A 22,475-nucleotide genomic window follows, 5' to 3' on the forward strand; every position below is an offset into this window, starting at 1 on the left:
GAGACTCTCCTAGCAGAAGTTATTGCCAGGAGCAGGGCAGTCTTCCAAGATAGGAACTGAAGGTCTGCAGAAAATGCTGGTTCAAAGGGAGGCAGCGTTAGTTTTTCCAGAACAAAGTTGAGATCCCATGTTGGTGTAGGAGCTCTTCTAGGCAATCTAATGTTTTTTGCCCCTCTGAGGAACTGCCTTAGGAAAGGATTTGAAAATAAAGGTGGATTTGTGTCGTAGTGAGCTGAAATAGCTGATGCATGGATCTTAATTGAGGAGAAGGAAAGTCCTTTATGCAACATCTCAGCTAAATACTGCAGAATGTGAGGCATATGAGGCTGAGTTGTGTCTTGGCCTTTGGCTTGGTTCCAAGCAGAAAACCTTTTCCATTTGTCCGAGTAAGCCTTCCTGGTGCTTGGCCTCCTGGCTTCTAGAATAACATCCAGTACTGCTTGTGAAAGAGATGCAGGTTGGATACTTAATTGATTTGCCATGCAGCCAGGTTTAAGGTTTTGATCTGGCTGTGTAGAATCTGCTTGTTCTGCTGCGTGAGCAAATGAGGTACTTGAGGCAATATCCATGGTGGGCTGTGAGCCATATTCTTCAGTAGCGGGTACCAGTGCTGGTGTGGCCAGTCTGGGGCTATGAGAATCATTCGAGGTTTCTCCTTTTTGACCTTCAAAAGTACCTTTGAGAGAAGAGGTAATGGAGGAAAGGCATATGCTGTCAGGTTTTTCCAACTGAAGGAGACAGCGTCCACTTTCCAAGCTTGATGGTGGAATGTCCTTGTACAAAATTTTGTCAGCTGGTAGTTTTGAGGACTGGCAAACAGGTCTATATTTGGTAGGCCCCATCTTTGAGTTATCATTGTAAATATTTGCAGGTCTAGCTTCCACTCGCGGGGATCTGTGATGTTTCTGCTTAGGTCGTCTGCCAATGTGTTTTTCTGTCCTGGCAGGAATTGAGCTTGTAACTGGACTTGGTAGGCCAGAGCTGTGTTCCATAAGATTATTGCTTGCCTGCATAGAGGGTAGGAATGTGTGCCCCCTTGTTTGTTTATGTACCACATTACTGTGGTGTTGTCCATCTTTACTGCAAGCTGTCCTGGCTGTAGAAGATCATTGAAGGCTGTCAGAGCTTTCTGTACAGCTAGCATCTCTTTTTGGTTTATGTGCAGTTTTCTTTGTTCTGCAGTCCATAGGCCTTGAATGCATTGCTCTGCCATGTGTGCCCCCCAGGCATAGTCTGAAGCATCTGTTGTGATAGTTTGCCTGGGTGGGGGCAAGGTGAAAGGCTGACCCTTGTTGAGGTGACATGCCTGTGCCCACCATAGAAATTCCTGTTGAAGGCAGGGAATGAGAGTCATCACTGTGTCCAAGCTGCGGCTGTGTTGAGACCATACGCTTTTTAGGTACCACTGTAATTTCCTCATATGCAGTTTTGCAAATGGTATTATCAGAATGCAAGATGCCATGAAGCCCAAAGCCTGCAGAATTTTTCTTGCAGTTAATTGGGTCTTTGTTGCCATTGTCTTGAAATATTGAGTCAGTTGTAATTGCTTGTCTGGTGTAAGATAAGCCTTCTGGGCCGTTGGGTCCAAGCTGGCACCCAGGAATGTCATTTTTTTGTGAAGGTACTAGTTTTGACTTCTTTTCGTTTACTGTGTACCCCAGACAATTTAGTAGATGTTTCACAAAAGCCAGATGTTGTAGGAGAATGTCTTTTCTTTCTGCTTGGATGAGGCAGTCGTCCAGGTATGGATATATTTGAATTCCTTTTTGTCTGCAGTATGCAATTACTGGTGCCAGGCATTTTGTGAATACTCTGGGTGCAGTAGATAAGCCAAAGGACAGTGCAGAAAATTGATAATGGGTTGAACCTGCAATGAAACAGAGGTATCTTCTGCAACTTTGTCTGATAGGGACATTCAGGTATGCCTCCTTGAGGTCCAACGTTACCAGCCATGCTCCCTTGCCCAACATGGGAAGTTTCATAGTATAGTACTAGGCTATCTGCCCTGGGGCATTTGTAAGCCTAGTCATAGTGATGTGGCTTTTGCCACCCCATGAAATGGTACATAAAATGTACAGAATAAATTTAGAATACTGTGCCTCTGTCTAGTAGTGACACAATGAAGGTCCCCTTATATAATAGAATTAGTTTACTGTGCCCATGTCTAGCAGTGACACAGATGTGACCCCTGGGGTAAACTTACGATCTCCCATCCACTCATCAAGATTTCTCTTGAAGAGAGTCAGTGAGGGGCTCTGCCTAATACGAACTGGGATCTTGTTCCAAAGCATGAGAAGCCTCTGGGTTATGAATCTATCCCTCCAGCATGTCCTATTCATACTTGTGCCGAGGTTTAAGTCTTTAGCTCTCGTGGTCCTGATGGATTTGGATTTTTGAGGTGGAGCATGTCCATCAGATCCTGATTGGACATGGCCTTGTACGACAGGCAGAGATCACCTCTGAGCAGGCGGTATGCTACTGAATAGAGCTGAAGTTTCTTTAGTCTGGCAGAATAAGACATATGTTGGAGACCCTTGATCCTCTTGGTGAGGTACTTTTGTGGTCTCTCCAGCTGTTGCAAATGCCAGGTGAGGTACATACCAAATGGGGCATTGTACTCAATCATGGGTCTGATGAGGGAGGAATATAGGGTACAATGACATCCTTGGATCTGGATGTGAATCCCTTCATGATGAGGTGTGCAAGGTAGAATGTTTTTCTAACCACTTTGGCAACGTGGGTGTCAAATGAGAGGTCGCTGTCGACTTGGGTCCCTAGGTCTCTGATTACTTTTTCCGTACTCAGTGGGTTGCTGTCTATGTGATAATTTGTGGGTACTTTGTTTTTCCCAAAGGGGATGACTATACATTTTTTGGCATTTAGTTTAAGGCCGTGACTCCGGCACCAGTTGTCCGTTTCTGTGAGGCCATTTTGTAGGATGTATGTGTCTGCTGGTGTATCGACTATGACGCCTAGTTTGCAGTCATCTGCGAACTTTGTCAGCCACAGCCCTCCCATGTTTGCTTTAACATCTGAGAAATAAATGCCGAACAAGAGGGGTCCCAGGACAGATCCCTGTGGGACACCACTTGTGACTGGCTTTGAGTCTGACATTGCTCCAGTGACTTTAACTTTATGGGTTCTGTCCTTTAGCCAGTTTGCAACCCATCTAGTGACATAAGGGTTTACTTTTAAGCTGTAGAGCTTATCTATGATGCCTGAGTGGGGTATTGTGTCGAAGGCCTTAGCCAAGTCCAGGTATGCTGTACGGACTGCTTTGCCCTCATCAATGGCTCTAGTGACTGTTTCGAAAAAGTCAACCAGGTTTAAAAGGCAGGATCTGCCCTTTACAAAGCCGAACTGGGTGGGATCAAGTGTCTGTAGGTCCCCTATGTCTCTGTTTATGAGTTCCATAATGATTCTTTCCATAGCTTTGCAGACCAGGCTGGTTAAGCTTATGGGGCGGTAGTTTCCAGGGTCTGTAGAGGCACCTCCCTTGTGGAGTGGGACCACTGTTGCTGTATGCCAGTGTTCAGGTACATATCCCGAAGTAAGGCTAAGGTTAAATAGCATTTTTATGTGTGGGTTTAGCTCCTCTTGGAGTTCACTTAACACGCAACCCGGGATACCGTCAGGTCCCATTGATGCTGTGTTTTTTGCTTTGTTTAGGGCGGTTCTCACTTGGACATCTGAGATGACAGGGAGATTACATTCAGCTGGGATAAGTATTTCTTCTTTTGGGGGTGAGGGAGGGGAAAAATTTGCAATGAACCTGTCAGCCAGAATGTTGGCAATATCTGTGGATTCAGTGTATTTTTTGTTGTTGTGAAACAACTCTGAGCATATCTGAGGGTTTCCGCGCAGGTTTCTAACATAGCTGAAGAAGGCTTTGTGGTTATCTTTAGTGTCCTTAGCGATTTTTCTCTCAAAGTTGGCCTTGGATGTTTTTATGAGAGAACGTAGTTTTCTGCTAATGTTGATCAGAGATGTCTTCCCTTCATGGGATTTTGCTCTGATAGCTTCCTTCTTTTGTTATACAATTTGTTTATGGCTGAGGTCCACCAGACAGGACGCTTACCTTTGGTGGAGAGGGACTTGGATTTATTTGGGATTACATGATCCATGCATTCTTGGAGATGTCCATAGAAAGCATTTGTGAAGGATTCGGCATTGTGGGATGTGGTATCCACTGGCACAGTGGGCTTAAAGGATACCATCTCAGTCTTAAGAAGAGTGAAGTCTGCTTTTGAAAAGTTTTTCACTGTGGTCTTTTGTGCTGGGGGTGGAGGTGGGATATGTATATCCAGGGTGATTAGTTTGTGGTCAGATCTCACTAGTGAGGGGTATACTTCCGGTGTGGAGCATTTTGTCCCCATGTTTGTAATGATCAGGTCTAGTATATTATCTCCCTTAGTGGGAGAGGTGACTAGTTGTTCCAGTGCATTTGAATTTATGAATTCCAGGAACCTTTGGGCTAGGGTATTACGGCTAGAATAATGTACCCAATCTATGTTTGGGTAGTTGAAGTCTCCCAGTATGATGGTATTTTGTGATACATTCATATCCTCCAATGTCTTCAGGAAGGCTGAGTGGGGTTCTTGATATTGGGAGGGTGGTCTGTAACATGCTACCAGTTGTATAGCAGTTTTGCCTATGGTTAGTTGCACCTGTATGGTCTCTGATGCTTCATGTGTTTCTACTAACCTGGAGGTGTGGGTGTCCTTGATGAATATGGACACTCCCCTTCCCTTTGTGGTTCGGCCCGGGTTTTGGGGCCGAAACGCATGATATGAGGTGTAGCCTGGTAGCGCTGGGGTGCTCTCAGGAGCCTTGAACCAGGTTTCAGCTACTGCACAGACGTCGATGTTCTCCATGCTGAGGAGTGCATCAAGTGCCTGCATCTTGAGATTTAGACTTCTGGCGTTGAGCAGCATTACCCTTAGTTTTTTTCCATTTTTGTTTTCCAAGGAGGTGGGTTTGTCTTTTGAGCCTTGCCTAAAAAAGGCACTATGGGGGTGGCAAGAGCCTTAGCCAATATCCGGAAGCCCAGTGGTGACAGGTGTAAGCCATCCCTTGCGAAGCAGCGTGGCTTGTCCAACATGTCATCCCAGGCAGATAGACATTGGATCCCCTTAGAATGACACCAGTACTGTACTTGAGCCAATTATTAAAGCTGATCATCTTGTCTTTGTATTGTGGTATCATTCTTGGTGAGGGCAAGATGCTGCTCAGGGTCAGGGTCATACCAGCCTGGGCTACATAATCGGAGAGCTCCTCTATGTCTCTTTTCATGTAGTCCAGGGAGGTACGTCTCAGGTCACTCACACCAGCATGGACAATGACGGAGTCATATTTGTACTTACTTTGGAGTGACTTGAGTGCGTGTGTTATGTGGCAGATCCTAGCTCCCGATACACAGTCACCCTCTCCTTGTTCAGCCTGATCAGCGGGACATCAGTGTGTCTGACTATAGAGTCACCTATTACTAGTGTATCAGGCAAGGTGTTTGGCCTTAAAGGCTGTGATTGGTTGACACACTGATTTACTGAAGTATGTGTTGCATGTGTTTTGTTTTGAGGTGGTGGATTTTTGGATGTCTGCTTTGGGAGCCTCTGTTGTTTTGGTAAAGTTTTTTATTAGAGCCTCCGAGTATGTCTTTGTGTTTTTATGTGTTTGGTTTGCAGTTGTGGTAGGTCTATGTTGGACTGGGATTGTTGTGTGTGTGGTTGCCATCTCCTCCTGTCTGGTCATGCCAGCCCTGAGTTGAGAGAGTTCAGCCTCCAGTTTGGCTATATAGTTGCATCTCTCACATGTATTTGTGTTTGTTGGGAGGAGGAGCGGGTTGTCTGTGTACATGAGACAATTGTAGCATTGTCTCAAGATACCCAGATTGACCAGCTGAACTGGAGAGGATGCCAGTAATCTACCGCTCGACATGCTAGAACAGTATAAGGGAGTGTTGTACCTTTAAGGGAAGTGGATATTCACAGGGGTGGTAAGTAGATGTAGTGCTTTACTTAGTACGAGAGTGCTTACTTAGTAGAGAAGTATTGAGAACAAGTGCTAGGCTTATAATATAGTGAGTAGTCTGATTATACTAAGAGTAGAGCTTCCTTAAGGGAAAATTTGAAGAGCAGACCTGGCGGAGCCAGAAGAAGTTTAACCTTGTTTAACCGGCGCTGCTTATGCGCACAACCGCTCAAAGCCATGCAAACGCGGATTTTAAACAGTGAACTACAAAAGAGCTAGAAATGGTCCAAAACAACCAATTACTACAGCTTCTTGTGCTGAGGTCACTTCCTACAGGGACAGGTAGGCTGCTCAAGGGTCCCCACTCCCACTGGTGAGCAAAGAAACTTCCTTCTATCCAAGTAAGGTAATGGACAACACAGGAACTACACCACAGCCCAGAATACAGCAATGCCTGTAAACCGATCTAAACTAGTCGAGGAGAGGCAGGAAAACAAGGATTATTTTTTTGTTTTTTTTTTTTTTTTTGATAGAAACACACAGAAAATGCAGAAACAGTGATAAATCAGTTACAAAGACTAACCCACTTTAGTGGGCAGCCTCAACAGTTAAATTAAACAAACAAACAAACTTTCGATCAAATTCGACTAAAATGTAACTTTAAGTGCAGATTTTAAAATAATGCAGCAAACAGTTAAAAAACAGTTCAAGCTAGTTCAGGTTAAGCTACAGAAGCTATTCCAAGTGAAAAAAAAAGCAAAGATACTTAAATCCAGAAAGTAGTCGCTTTTCTGAGTTCCCTGCTGCTAGGACCACTCTGCAGGACCACGAGGAGCTTGTCTGAGCAGTTTAGCCAGAAAAAAACGCCCAGAGGCAGATTTTAAACAGTGAACTACAAAAGAGCTAGAAATGGTCTAAAACAACCAATTACTACAGCTTCTTGTGCTGAGGCTGTAGTGTTAGCATCTTGAATTTGGGAACTTGTAAGTACGTGTTTAGGATTGAAAGGTCCAGAATTGGTGTCCAAGCATTTTCTTTTCTGGGTACTAGGAAGAGTCTTGAGTAAAATCCTTGGCCTTGCTCTTGAGTTGGTACCCTTTGAATGGCTCTCATGGCCGTGAGAGCTGTAACTTGTTTTTGAGCCTCTGCCCTTTGATTTTGTGGCAGGTTTGGCATTCCTCTTTTTATTGGCAAGGTGTGAAAGTGGAATCTGTATCCTCGTAAAATTATGTCTAGGACCCATTTGTCCTTTGTGACCATGTGCCAGTTGTCTGCAAATAGTGCTAGTTTTCCCCCCGGGGGGCTGACAAAAGAGCTTTGTTTGGCCAGCTGAGGTGCAAGTCACTGGTGGATTGAGACCTGTCTTCTCCTCCCTTCTGGGTTGGAGTGCCCCAATGGCGAGGTTTATACTGAGATTGTGGTTGTCCTCTGCCCCTTGGGCGCCTGTATTTACCCCTCTGAGGCCTGTCAGTGGCTGGAAAGGACCAATTTTTTGTTGGCCAGTTTCTGCTGAAGCGAGGGGGTTGTACTTGTAGGAAATCTATGACTGTCTGCATTGATTTTGCCTTATCTTCCATTTTCTTTAAAACTTCTTCTGCTTTAACACCAAAAAGAACATCCTGCTGTAAGGGAGCATCTAGTAGTTTTGCTTTAACATGATTAGGCAGACTTTGTTCCTTTAACCAGGCATGCCTACGTATAACTGATCCAGTGACAGCTGCTCTGCAGGAGGCCTCTAAAGAATCAAACCCACATTGTAAGGTATGTCTGCCCACCTGTTCGGTGGCGTGCAACAAATCCTGTACTTCTTTCAATTCAGAGTGTTGAGGGATGGTGGTTATCTTTTGTATTAACTGAGAGATCAGAAATTGCTGATACTTAAGCATATGAAATTGACAGTTTAGTGCTCTCATAGCTAAAGTGGCTGAGGTGTAAACCTTTCTCCCCCATCTGTCTGGTGCTCTTGAATCCCTTTCAGAAGGTACTGGATTTTTAGCCATGGAAGCCTTAGCCCCCTTGGGACCCTGGGAGATAGTCTCTGGGTCAGCTACTGGGCTTTTGTAAAGGAATTTGTGGGAATCAGGTACTCTGTAGTATCTGTCAGGCTTGGCCGGGGCAGGAGGTAGAGAGTCAGGGTTGAAACTGGATTCTAAATAGACATCATCCACAATGTCCAAAACAGGAGGGATGGCTAGGGGTCTGTGTTGGGGGAGTAAAAGAAACTCTCTGAGCCTTTTCTTGGAATCAGAGTAATCCTGACCTTCCCAGTGAAAATGTTCCCTCATAGTGTGTAATGTTTACCCAAAAGAGTAATCTTCTGGAGCGGAAGCTGAGGGAATAGAGTCCTCAGCATAAAAATCTTCATAAGGAGAGAAGGAATGGTCTTGGTCCTCAGAGGAATCCGAAGAAATAGAGAGTTGCTCAGAGGAAGCAGAATCTTCCTCTTGTCTAGGCCTTTTGTCAGGAGGAGGCTGAGAACCCCTGATAAGAGAAATCAAATCTTCAGCCATCTTGAGCATCTGTTTCTTAGGCATAGGGCCTTGAACAGGAGACTGAAGTGAAGCCTTTTTCGATTTAGGAGGAGTCTTCGACTTGGAAAATGTTTTGACTGTAAGAGTCGTCGGTCTGAAAACGCCTTCAGAAACCGATAGCGTTTCAGAAGCACCGACGTCCTTGGAAGGTAAATCATTGGAAGGGCCTGAAGTAAAAGGCTACGTCGGCCTAGTACATTCCGTCAAAAAATCTGTAGGGGTCTCGCGTTCCAGAACTGCGGTAGTCATAGGCTGCGTCGGAGCCTCACTGATAACCGGAGAACCAGAGACCAGATCAACCGAGGCCTCGGAATCGGGCTTAGGTCTGGGCTGTCGGTCCTTGTCCCTGCGCTTTTTGTGCACGCCGGTAGTCGGTAGCTCCGACAGCATGGTGTAATTAAATTTTGCACCAAAAAAAGTGTTGTGCGAAATCAAATCATCTTTTAATAGTACGTTTATTAAATCTAGCACAAAAACGACAAGAAGTGACGTCGTGATCAGGGCCTAGGCAAGGTATGCAATAAGAATGAAAATCCTTATGAGGTATTTGCTTCCCACAAGAAATACAATTGTTAACTTTTTCTGACATCGGTCTGAGGCAAGAAAAGTTTCCCCAACGGGATACTTAGCTTTATAGAAGACTTCGGTCTGAAATTCAAATTCGAAAATCTCAGGAGTCGGCCGACCGGCACTTGCAAACTGCTTCTGCTTCGGGCACCGCGCGGCAAGAAAGACTGAAGAAAATGGTGTCGGTTGCAATATATATACCCCTGGCGCACTGACGTCAGGGATGAGGCGACAGCAACCAACGTTGGACCAAGACTTTGGAAATCCGGCCGACTGCGGGACCGCCTGACAACAGGATAACCCCAAGTGTGATGACTGCAGCAGGGTAACACGATGAACATAGCCCCAGTTCCAGCTGAAGAAACGCAGCCCCAAAGCATGATACTGCCACCACCACTGTGGTGATGCAAAGTGTTGTTTTTGCGCCAAACATACCTTTTGGAATTGTGTCCAAAAAGTTCAACCTAGTTCTCATCATACCATAACACATTTTCCCACCTGCTTTTGGAGAATTGATGTATTGTTTTGCAAATTTTAGCCGGGCCTGGATGTTTTTCTGTGTAAGAAAAGGCTTCAGTCTTGCAACCCTACCCCATAGGCCAGACATATAGAGAATACGGGAGATTGTTGTCACGTGTAGTACACAACCAGTACTTGCCAGAAATTCATGTAGCTCCTTCAGTGTTGCTGTAGGTCTCTTGACCATTTTTCATCTTGTCTTTTCATCAATTTTGGAGGGACATCCAGTTCTTTGCAATGTCACTGTTGTCCCATATTTTCTCCACTTTTTGATGACTGTCTTCATTGTGTTCCATGGTATATCTAACACTGTAAAAATTTTTTGCACCCTTCTCCTGACTGATACCTTTCAACAATGAGATCCTTTTGATGCTTCATACGCTCTCTGCGAGCCATGGCTTTTGCTGTAGCAGGCAACTGAATAAATGTCAGGAAACTCCTACTAGAACAGCTGAACTTTATCTGGAGTTAATCAGAATCTCTTTAACTGATGGTAGGTGTGCACCCAAGAAGACTGAATGCTGCAAGTAAAGCAAAAGGTGCTTCAACAAAGTATTAGTTTAAGGGTGTGCACACTTATGCAACCAGCTTATTGTACGTTTTATATTTTTTTATACTTTTTCCCCTAACAGATTTGTTTGTTTTTCAATTCAGTTGTACAGGTTATAGGTCACATTAAAGGCGGGAAAAGTTTTGAAATGATTTATTGTGGTCTCATTTTTTTATATCACAAGAGCCTGGCATTTTAACAGGGGTATGAACACTTTTTATATCCATGTAAATACATGCCAGCATAATAATCCTCCCTTGCCAGTAGCCCCTTACTACGACAAATCTATTATTGTTATCTTTATTTCCCTCTTATATCACGACTGGGGGTCTTCTAGCAACTTTTATTTATTTAACATTTATTAACCGGGAAAGTCAGACTTGGAACAAAGCCAATTTTCAGCGGAGGCCCGGGGAGAAACACTGCAGACACATGTCTTTGTAACATGGGAGGAAACTGGAGCACCTGGAGGAAACCCACACACAACACATGGGGGACATGCAGACCCCACACAGAAGGCACCCCAGCCAAGAATTAAACTGGAGAACCTCTTGCTGTGAGGCGACAATGCTACCACTGTGCCATCTTTGTCCCAGACATTCCAGTGAATAACCATCTTGAAATCCATTCTTTATCAAATTCATATGCTCAGCTCTTTCCAAATGCATCTTCTGTAACATAGCTATTTGCACTCTGCCCTTCTTAACATTGTTCACTACTCTTTCTTTTTTTATATAAACCTGAGACACCACTCATGTTCCAAGATAATATGGAAAGTGCTGCCATTTTTATAAGAAGTTATTGTTCCCACCTGTTGAGTATAACAGCTTTTTAAATGTCTATTTTCAGCTTTTGTGCTACATACCTGCGATAATGTTTGGCAGGTTTATTTTTTACACAGCTATTTCTTGTCATGTCACATCATACAAGACTTTTTGTTTTAAAGAAAACCCTCGAACAAAAAAAACACACACACACACACACACACACACAATACTCCCATAACGTATTAACACAAATACACAAAACTCTGTAAATCTTCAAATAATGAAGCTTAACCCTACTAATAGGTACAGCTGTCTTAGATTAACAGCTACATTCACAGGCTTTAATTGACCTATACTTAAGGTAATCTATGCTAAGATGCATGACACATACCGCCTGTGCTTCTATTTATACAAATTGCTGTCTCTGTTTTTGTCATACCTTTGTCCCTCACCCAGATGCAGAAAGCAACATGAATGCTTTAAGAAAACATTAACTTTTAGCCTTAAAAAGTATTGCCCTCTTACTAGCTTGTCTAAAACCTAAGAACAAGATACACAGTTGGCTTCAGATACAAGCTTCTCATGTTACACTGTGAATATTTATTTGTTAAAGAAAAACTTTTCATTACATTCATTTATTCACTTGCTTCCACTTAAAACTTGCTAGATTAAACTAAGGGCCTTAATCTAGTGACTCCCTATGCAAAATTAAGAAAAAGCATATCAACTCTATTTATATCATGATCTGTATACTTGTATACCCCTTCCCCACCTCAACAACCCAAGATTACAGCATATTATCTTAAACATGCTTTTGTCCAAGCTTTCTTCTCTTTTCACTGCAATGTCTACATGTTTAAAGCTTAAAAAGAAAGACAGAAGTAAGGGACACTTGTTTACTTTAGTATTCTTATAACACAAAAATAAATGAAAATGTTTCACTATACAACATGAAGTTTATGCCATGAAATGTTTTACAAAAATACTGTTAACAAAAATGGTTTTAGTTACAGTTACCTCTTTCCCTCCTCTTCTTTTCTCTCTAATGTTCTTCCGAACATTAATAACTTAAGTAGGGTAAGTACTTTAGAGTCCACTAAAAGTTTAACAAAGTCAAAAATGTCAATACTTACAGTTTTTCTTGTTCAGCCATATTTCACAAATGTGAGTGATGCTTTGTAATCACACATCTATTCACTTGTTTCTGAGTTGCTGATTTTCTTTTTGTTGATCTCCATCTCCCAACTCCAGTCTCTGGTTCATTTCCAACATACTCCCAGTTCTTCTAGAAATGAGAAGTCTATGCACATTCATGCTCTTTTTTTCTGTCTCTCAAAATTTTTCCTTTGAAACACTGGAAAAGGTTTCACTGGCAAAGTCTCTCTGAGCTTTATCATCAAAGAATAAGAAACAGAGTCCCCTTCTATTTGACAACTCACTTTTTGTTGGACAAACTTTTTGTATTTTCTCCTCAGCCTGCTCTAAATTAAAAAAGTATGTTGCTCCTCCAGGAAAAAATATTCTGAAGATAGATGAATGCTGTAGCTTGAATCTCACAACTGTCTCTCAACACTCCATGACTGTTGGAATAAATTTGCTTTGCCTCTGTCTGGTGTACAGTGAGTTATCATTTTCCACAAACACTCTACTGCTTCAAAATTTTAGTACTTTGCCTTTCTTGCCATAATTTTGTAGGAATCAACTCTTAATGCTGGTAGGACTGCATCTAATATAGGTCTTGGCTGCTTTCTCATGGCCAGGTTTGGAGCATGCACACAATGTGTCTTTTCAATTAACAGCTCCTGCTGTGGAATACTAGTCCAGTCGCTTACTTGTGCTTTCATAAAATTAATACAGTGTGTTCCTTCCAGTTTCTCTGGTACAGTAAAAAAGCTCACGTTTTCCCTGTGTGCTCTGTCCTCCAATTCTACCTTTTGAATGAGTAGTCTTATACTCGGCCAGCCTTTTCTTCATTTCAACCTCTGACTGTTGCAGTTTTATCAGCATATTTGAGTATCTGTTTTAAAGCTTCTTCCATTTTATCCAGTCTTTTATCTGAGTTGATATACACCTTCGGTGTTTTGTTTATTTTAATCAGCTCTGAGCATATCCCATTTTTTTCCCTCTAGATTACGGGAAGTCATGTCTTGCACCACAGTTGGAGCTTGAACTGCTTTTTGATGAACAGCTGCATTATACTTCCCGGACAGTGTTTTCTCTTCACCTTTTGTGGTTGATTTTCTTTCAGGTTCTCTAAATTTGTTCTTTGCTGGCATCCAGTGCACTTACTAGCCAGTAACTGAAATTTACTCAAAAAGACAAATTCATTGGCTCTCTTTTGTGAGTTTCTGTTTTCACCCTGGGAAACTTGAAATTAAGCTGTTACTCAGTATGCAGCCATCCTGGAAGTGCCCTATTTTTTTTTAATTAAAAGGCCATTTCTGTGGTTAAGGGAGGGATGCCTGAGAGTTATTTCAATGCCTTGTGGCTGTATACTATTCACTGAACAATTTTTTATCAGAATAGTACAGTTAATTGAAAGTGTTTGGACCTCAAACGGTATTCCCTGGAAGACAGAGCAAGAGGCATTCTCTGCTAGCCAGATATTGGTTTAGTAAAACGTAAAACAGATGCATATTCAAGAACCACATTCACTAAAACCTTACGGCTATTCATCTGAGACAGCCATTCTCATGTTGCAGACTGAAGCTATGAATGGCCCACATCACTCAAGGATGTCCAAGAACCACTGTGCAGCTTGGGTGTTGCACCAAGTTCAGTGAGATTTTGGCTGAAAGTAAAACAGTGATCTACTCTCCTTCTTCTATAGGAGCTAAGATAGGTAAGTGCAGGATGAAAGAAAAGAAGACTGAACTGGGTCAACACCCTCAGGCCTCTGTGGGACAGGTAAGGTCACTAGACTCTCACACTTCACAGCCAATTTTCTTTAATGAATAACTTCTTGGTTTTAACCATTTTCAATGTCTGTGCTCTTTTTTTGTGAATCTTGTAATTTTTTGTCTGTTAGTGGTGGCTTGGTGGACACCCCATGTACCAACATCAAAAATATCTTTGCTCTGGGTGAAGCCCAAATATTATGGGTTCTACTTCTATAGTGTTCATAAAAAAGAAAACTGGTGATTCTCCCTCAAGCAAGACAGTAAAAAAGTACAGTTTTGTACCTACCATAAATGTAGATGTTCGAGGATCCCCATTGCTGCAGTCCTTACTATTGGGTAGTCCGCTGTCCAGTCGGCCCGAATACCAGTGTATATGGCTGACGTCGGTCAGGGCGCATTAGACTGACGTCAGTACGTCATGGTACTAATGCGCATGACCGACGTCATATCCTCAGTCTTTTCTTGCCCCAGATGTCAGAAGACCCTAAAAAGACAAGGCCCAAAATACCTGCACCAAAAACATGTACAATATATACAAGAATATATACAAAAATATCAGCATGTAACCTCACCTACACAACCACCCCTAAACACAGAGGGAAGGAGGGAGGGTATTGACTGCAGCAATGGGGATCCTCGAACATCTACATTTATGGTAGGTACAAAACTGTACTATGTTCTTCGTTCCCCATTGCTGCAGTCCTTACTATTGGGTAGAATCCCAAAGCAGAGGTAAGGGAGGCTGGCAAATCATAAAGAAGCAGGAGCTGACAACATGCCTTGCAAAACAGCTGTGGCAAAACCAGCCCTAGACTTAGAGTAGATAGGAAGGTGATAATGCTTAGAGAAAGTATGCACTGAACTCCAAGTAGCTGCTTCCAAAATATCCTTAGTTGCCACCCCCTTAGAAATGCTGTTGAAGTGGCAGTAGCCCTAGTGGAATGAGGCCTAATCCCAGCTGGAATCTCCTTGCCATGATGGGAATAACAAAATGCAATGCAAAAGCCAATCCACCTAGAAATAGTTTGTTTTGACACAGGCTTGCCCTGCGAACTCAAAGCAAAAGAAACAAACAACTGCTGAGACTGCCTAAAATCCTTAGTCCTGCTTAAATAATAACGCAATTGCCTGTGTACATCTAAAGTGTGCAAAATCTTTTCCCCTTTATTTTGGGGGTCTGCATAAAAAGTAGGCAAATGAATAGTTTGGTTTAAAGCCACACTAGAAACCACCTTAGGCATAAAGGAAGGATTAGTACGTAATGATACCCTATCCTTATGGAAAATCAAAAGGGCTCTACTGCCATAAGGGCCTGCAACTCAGACACCCTTCTTGCAGAAGTAATAGCCAACAGAAAAGCAGTCTTCCATGACAAGTATTTCAATTCAGCAGTAGCCGCAGGCTCAAAAGGTTGTAGAGTAAGTTTTTCCAACACAAAATTGAGATCCCAAGCAGGAGTAGGAGCTCTACGTGGGGTCTTATATTCTTTGCCCCTCTAAGAAACTGCTTGAACAAAGGATGCGAAAACAATGGTGGGTCACAATCATAGTGAGCTGAAATTGCTGCAGCATGAATCTTAATGGAAGAGAAGGACAAACCTTTGTCCAATAACTCAGTAAGATATTGAAGAGCCACACTCAAATTAGGCTCAGAAATCTCCAAATTCTTTGCTGTACTCCAAAATAAAAATCTCTTCCATTTTTCATGCACACTTTCCTTGTACTAGGTCTTCTAGCTTCCATAATCACATTTAAAACTTGTTGAGGAAGTTGAGACCTGCTGTGTTTCAACACAGAATATGCCAGGCTGTTAGATGAAGAGAGTGAAGCTTGACATTGAGCAGATGACCGTCCTTCTGAGATAACAGATGAGGAATCAGAGGTAAAGGCCATGGAGGCTTCTTTACCAGACTCCAGTAGTGGGTACCAGTGTTGCCGAGGCCAATCTGGAGCTATCAAAATCATCCTTGGTCTGTCTTGTCTGACCTTTAATAGTACTTTTGGAAGAAGAGGCAGAGGTGGAAAGGCATACACATGAAGGTTTTTCCAACTGAAAGACAGAGCATCCACTTTCCAAGCTGTGTGATGAAACCCCTTTGTGCAATACTTTGGCAGCTGGTGGTTTAGTGGAGAAGCGAACAGATCTATGTCTGGAGTTCCCCATGACACTGTCAATTTCTGAAATACATGAAGATCCAGTTTCCACTCGTGGGGATCCATGATTTGTCTGCTTAACACATCTGCTAAGGAGTTCTGTGCTCCGGCAGAAACCTTGCCTGAAGAGTTAGTTGCAAGCTTAGCGCAGTCTCCCATAAAATCATTGCTTGCCTGCATAGAGGATAAGAATGTGTTCCCCTTGCTTGTTGATGTACCACATGACAGTTGTGTTGTCTGTTAGAATCAACACCTGCCCTGGAAGAATTAACTCCTTGAAAGCCATTAATGCAAACTGGACTGCTAACATCTCCTTCATGTTGATATGTAGATGCTGTAGTCTGGCAGGCCACTTGTCTTGTATCCACTTTCCATTTAGATGAGCTCCCCAAGCAATGTCCGAGGCATCTGTCGTTAAAATCTGACTCTCCTCTGGCCGGGTCACAGAGAGTCCCTTGTTTAGGTGACATTCCTGAGCCCACCACAAAAATTCTTTTGAAGGCAAGGTATTATTTGAATGACAGTGTCCAAATCCTGGCAGTGCTGTGTCCATACATTTTTGAGATACCATTGTAGCTTCCTCATATGCAGTTTGGCATTGGGAAGCACCAGAATACAAGATGCCATGAACCCTAATGCTTGAAGGACTGTCCTTGCAGTCAGCACGGACTGATGAGATAGTTGATGGAAGTAAAGTGATAGACTCTTTTGTTTGTCCGGGTTAAAAAGGCCATCTGGGCTGCTGTATTCAGTCTCACACCCAGAAAGCACATGTCTTGAGAGGGTACTAGACTGGACTTTATTTCGCTCACAGAATACCCTAGGCATCTTAGCACTGCTATAACATATTCCAGATGCTGTAGAAGGTCTTCCTTTTCTTGAGCCAGAATCAGGCAGTCGCCCAAGTAAGGATAGATTTGAATTCCTTTGCAGCCTGAAGTAAGCTATCACTGAGCCAGAACCTTTGTGAATACTCTGGGCAGTAGATAAGCCAAAGGGCAATGCAGAGAACTGATAATGAGAATTTCCAGCTCGAAACCGCAGATACTTCCTGCAACTTAGCCTTATAGGCACATGAAGGTAAGCTTCCTTGAGATCTAAAGTTACCATCCAGTGATCTTTGCCCAGCAGAGGTAAAAGCTGTTGTAACGTCAACATCTTGAACTTGGGAATGTCCAGATAAGTGTTGAGGAGAGAGAAATCCAAAATTGGTCTCCACGTGTTCCCCTTCTTTGGTACTAGGAACAGGCGAGAATAAAATCCTAGGCCCCTTTCTGATACAGGAACTGGCTGAATGGCCCCCATCTGGAGTAACTGAGAAATTTGCTTGTGAGCCTCTTTTCTTTGTGGAGGAGGAACGTCTGGCATGCCTTTGAAAGGAGGCATTGTATGGAAATAAAACCTGTAGCCGTGGTGAATGATATCCAACACCCATCTGTCTTGAGTAATTAAATCCCAATTTTCTTTGAAAAGAGACAGTCTTCCTCCCAAAGGAGCTACCAGACGAGAATCTACTGGCAGCTGAAAGGGCAGGTCATTGGGTCTGTTTACGAAAGGACTGACCCCTGCCCTCACCAGAAGTCTGAGCAGGTGAACTCCCTGTTCTAGGCCTAAAAGAACCTTGAGCCCTGCCCCTACCACGTCTAGACCTACCCCTAGACTGGGAATCATAAGCAGGATATGTCCACCCCTTAGCAGGCCAATTTCTACTAAATTTCGGTGGCTGCACCTGCAAAAAATCTTTAACAGTTTGCATAGACTTAGCTTTGTCCTCCATTTTCTTTAAAACTGCTTCCACAGGCGAACCAAACAACACATCAGACTGTAAAGGAGCATCCAAAATCCTTGTCTTAACATGCTCAGCTAAATTCTGATCCCTCAACCAGGCATGCCTGCGAAGAACAGAACTAGTGGCAGCCACCCTCGAGGAGGCCTGTACAGCATCAAAACCACATTGCAAAGAATGCTTACCCACTTGTTCAGACACATGAACCAAATCCAGCAACTCTTTACACTCAATACCTTCCGCCAAAGCATCCACCTTAGATTTCAATTGTGAAAGGAGATAATTTTGATATTTTAGCATGTGAAACTGACAATTCAACGCTCTCATGGCTAGAGTAGAAGAAGTATACACTTTCTTTCCCCACCTATCCAAAGCCCTTGCCTCTTTATCAGTGGGAACAGGATTTTTAACCACAGAGGCCTTAACACCTTTAGGCCCCTGAGAAACAGTTTCTGGGTCCGCCCTAGGACTCTTAAACAAATACTTATGAGCTTCGGGCACCCTATAATACCTATCAGGTTTAACAGGAGCAGGAGGCAAAGAGTCAGGGTTCAGGAAGCCTCTGCAAAACATCTTCCACCACATTCAACACAGGAGGTATAGCTAAGGGCCTATGCTGGGGTAAAAACAAGAATTCCCTAAGCCTTTCCTGAATCAGAGTAATCCTGGCCTTCCCATTTTAAGTGCTCCCTCATGGAATGCAGAGTCTCTGAAAATGAGAAATCCTCAGGAGGAGAAGCTGTAGGAGTGGAATCATCCACATCAGAATCAGAATAAGGAGGATACTCCTGCAAATCTTCCCAGAAGACTCAGAAGCTTCTGAACACTGTTCAAAACTATCAAACTCGGTTCCACCCTAGGCCTCTTATCAGGAGGGGGCATAGAACCTCTAATCATAGTAATCAAATCTTCTGCCATTTTAAGCATATGTTTCTTAGGTACAGAACCCGAAATGCTAGGAGAAGCCCCCACTGAAGCTGAACTTGGCCTACCTCTCAAAGAAGTTTTGGCAACAGAAGGAGAGGCTCTAACAACCTTGGGAAGAGAGGGAAGAACAGTTACCTGAGAAGCCCCCTCAGCCTGGCCTACCTCCTGAGAAGGCACATCCTGTAACAGTAAAGTTTCTGCCTGAGACTCCATGGAAACTCCTGGCAAAACCTCTGGCTCCACTGAGTTTTCTAAAGAACCGACGTCCGGGACTGCCGGTTCATCAACCCTAGGCTTCGCTGTTTTGTCCTTGCGCTTCTTGACGAAGCGGGCGCCGGAGCATCCGACGGCATTTTATAATTGCAACGCTTCCCAAACACTAACCTGGCACAGTCTAACCTCCTCTTAATAGTGCGCTTGTTAAACCTAGCACAAGAGCGCAACCAACAACGCCGTGCTCAGGCCCTGAACAAGGTATACACAAGGTATGGTAATCCCTATGAGGTATCTGTTTCCCACAAGAAATACAGTTATTCACTTTTTCTGACATCCGTTAAATACTGAGGCAAGAAAACCAAAATGTTCCCAACGGGTACTTAGCCAACTCTGCTTCGGGTCTGAAACTCCGGTTCGAAATATTTCAGAACGCCAACCTGCACTCGCAAAACTGCTTCTGCATCGGACCATGCGGCAAAAAAGACTGAGGATATGACGTCGGTCATGCGCATTAGTACCATGACGTACTGACGTCAGTCTAATGCGCCCTGACCGACGTCAGCCATATACTCTGGTATTCGGGCCGACTGGACAGCGGACTACCCAATAGTAAGGACTGCAGCAATGGGGAACGAAGAACATCAGAATCTGACTTCTACAGACACATGTATCAGCTTTTTTTTTCCTGGTTGCAATCATGGATCTTTGATAACATCTCTGCAAAAATAAGCCAGACTGAGTCCACCTCCGTTGATCAGGAGGATAGAGACCTAATTGCAATCCACAGGATCAAAGTCTGAATAGTAGTACAGTAATTGGAAGAGTGGGCAGAGGAGTTATTTCAGTTCATCCATCTCTGTTGGGAAACTGTCAGCAGTCCCAGTCCGTCAACCTGGTACAGTGAAAGTAGTGGCTCATCCTCAGCCAATGGCTGCAAAATTGGGTGACGTAGGTTTGATGATCCTAATCCAATGACGGTAGACTTAATGGAGTGTGAGGCAGTGTGCACAATCAATGGGATGGCACAGTATGCTCAGACCAGCCATAAGGAGAGGGACTAAAGAAAACCAGAAACACCCTTCATGGTTGCTTACGTGACAACTGCACTGATGAGTGCACCATAAACTGATTTCAACCCAGAGATGAGGAATATATCAGCATCAGTAGTGGTAGCAGCTCAATTGTTGGCAGGCACAAGGGTCAGAAAAAAATTTAGAAAAAAATAAGCAAGGCTTAACAAACTGTGACAAAAACAAAATAAATCAATATAAACTAAGCACAGAAAAAGGTTCACAAACTCTGTATACACTACTCTCTTAAAGTCAACTTAAGGGAGCGATCACATTCATTGTGCAGCAAAAATATAATGAAGGTGGCATGCGTAGCTGCACCTTTTAGTTGAACATCAGGCCTATGTCATGAGCAAGGGGTGGAGTTTAGCTTTGGTCTGGGGACATAGAAAGCTCTGAAAGTCAGGCTACTAAAGAACAGGAATCCACATCTAGTTAATTATCCATGGAAAAATACTCACAATGCAACAGTAGGACTTGCAATGAACCTAATGGTGTTTCCTGGTGATAAAATGAAGCATACTGGTTGTACTGCACATTACACATTCACTAACTGAAATGTGAAGTTGATGCACATTCATGTTCAGTCTATGTCAGATTTTCTGGCTGTGCTGCACATTTAAATGCTCACTGTAAATGAAATACATTGGTAATGCTACATGAACATGTTCTAAGAAGAGAAACACACTGGCCATGTAACTTGCTCACAACCACGGTAAAAGAGATGCACCACCAATGATGCATGGCTATGTCTAATGAAAGAGTCAAACAATGGCTGCACTGCACTGCACATGTACATTCATTTTAAGTAAAACACACTGGCTACTCTGCAAAGTTATATTCATTTTACCCGACATGCACAGTCTATGTTACATATCAGCATTCACTATAGGTGAAATGCACTGGTTATGCTGCCTATTTACATTTACTGTGTTTTGACCATATATACATACTTTGCTGAAGTTTTATGTTATGAGCCCAACTGTAGTGCGGAGCAAGCAGTTATTCGTGCAAATATGAAGAAAGTAAAGAGTACCTTGATGAGGGATTGGCTGCATGAAAACTGCTGATTTAGAGCAAGGCAGTGGTGCTTCACAGACACAGAATGAAAGAGAAAACAGAAGTGAATAATGTTCATGGAAACAAAAGTAAAGAATGACACACACAAAAACCTTCAATGTACAATTCATTCATGAAGGTCCTAATATTTTAGTTCTAAACAAAAAAATACAGATGTTTTGGTATGCAACAGATAGCTGTTGTGTATATAAAATGTGCATTTGTGCTTATTAGAGCTTCACTGTCAAAGACAGGTATACTGCTGTCTAACTGTATAATTCAGTTTTTTCAATTATTTAACCACAAATCAAAATGTTATCCGTACATTACGAAACAGATCTGCACTAATAAGCATTGTTTTGGAGGATGCAAAGGGTATCAGATAAAAAAAAATGATGTACATACTTACAAGAGGATGTAAAACTAGAGGATGTAAAACCATAATACAGATGAGCAAAAATAATCGTTCAAAAACCTCAAAGTATTTGCCTACCCCTATTTATCTGCTGAACTGAATATGTAAGATAGCATCAATTGTACAAATATATTTTTACAAGAAACTGGCACACAAACATGCATTTACTGAGCTTAAAATCATAATCAAATTCAACAATTCAGCAATGAATCACAACCAAATAAAACAAGGTACATAAATCTTCAGACTTGGAAGGAACCAAATTGATGTCCTTCCCAAGATCCACATTTAAGTCACCTTTACCACCTGTTCAATGTGTGCATAAAGACTGGTCTTCATTGTCAGCTGCTCCCTTTGTTTGTTGGGGAATGGAAGTGTAGATTAGTCCAATGAAGCAGATCCCAAAGGGCCATTCTTGTGTACCTTGGAGAACTGGCTGCCCTAGCATCAAACCTACCCTTATTCCTTTGCAGAATAAGGGAAAAAACAGAATATGTTTATTGGAAAAAGAAACTATCTTCTTCTCCCTTAATGAGTGATTGTTCTTACAGGTAAGCAGGCTCCTGCCACACCACCTTCCCTATCTAACCCTCTGCTTTTATGAAGAGACAGGCAAGAGGGGGTTTTCAGCAGAGTTCCACAAAATATGAATGGTGTAAAGGTTCTAGCCTGTCAAACCAGGCTATGTTCTATGCATACTACTCACATTTGGGCTTAGCTTCCTTGCCTGCCTTCCTCTGAAGATTTTCTCCTCTTGAGTATCATTGCCTCTTCAGCCTCCTAAGCTCTGCTCTGTGCATCTTTGCAATCAATCAGAACCACAGGCAAAGCTAACAAAGAACATCTTTTTGGGCCAACAAATTAACCGAGCCACATCAAGACAATCTCCATTTCGCAGGATCCACAAAATGTTATGGGCATACTCAAAATTCCCTCTCTCAATTTCCTGTAGAAGTACTAAATTCTTAGTGAAGGAGTGACTGAATCCCCCTCTAAATTTACATAAGACAAACCTTGTTTTGTCACACTAATCCATCTCTTCTTC

The 22,475-nt window shown here is 42.8% G+C and overlaps 1 protein-coding gene across 1 annotated transcript in view; it reads right to left on the bottom strand.

Moving 5' to 3' along the window:
- The window catches only part of NF1 (neurofibromin 1), a 5,218,972-nt gene that overhangs the window by 229,337 nt on the left and 4,967,160 nt on the right, over positions 1–22,475 (bottom strand). Inside the window, exon 57 of the mRNA XM_044054637.1 lies at positions 20,993–21,046. Within this exon, the coding sequence (XP_043910572.1) occupies positions 20,993–21,046 (54 nt within the window). The remainder of the gene's footprint in view (positions 1–20,992; positions 21,047–22,475) is intronic.

The sequence above is a fragment of the Protopterus annectens genome, chromosome 13.part0 (genome assembly GCF_019279795.1).
Source record: "Protopterus annectens isolate FY-2018-M chromosome 13.part0, PAN1.0, whole genome shotgun sequence".
NCBI lineage: Eukaryota > Metazoa > Chordata > Ceratodontiformes > Protopteridae > Protopterus > Protopterus annectens.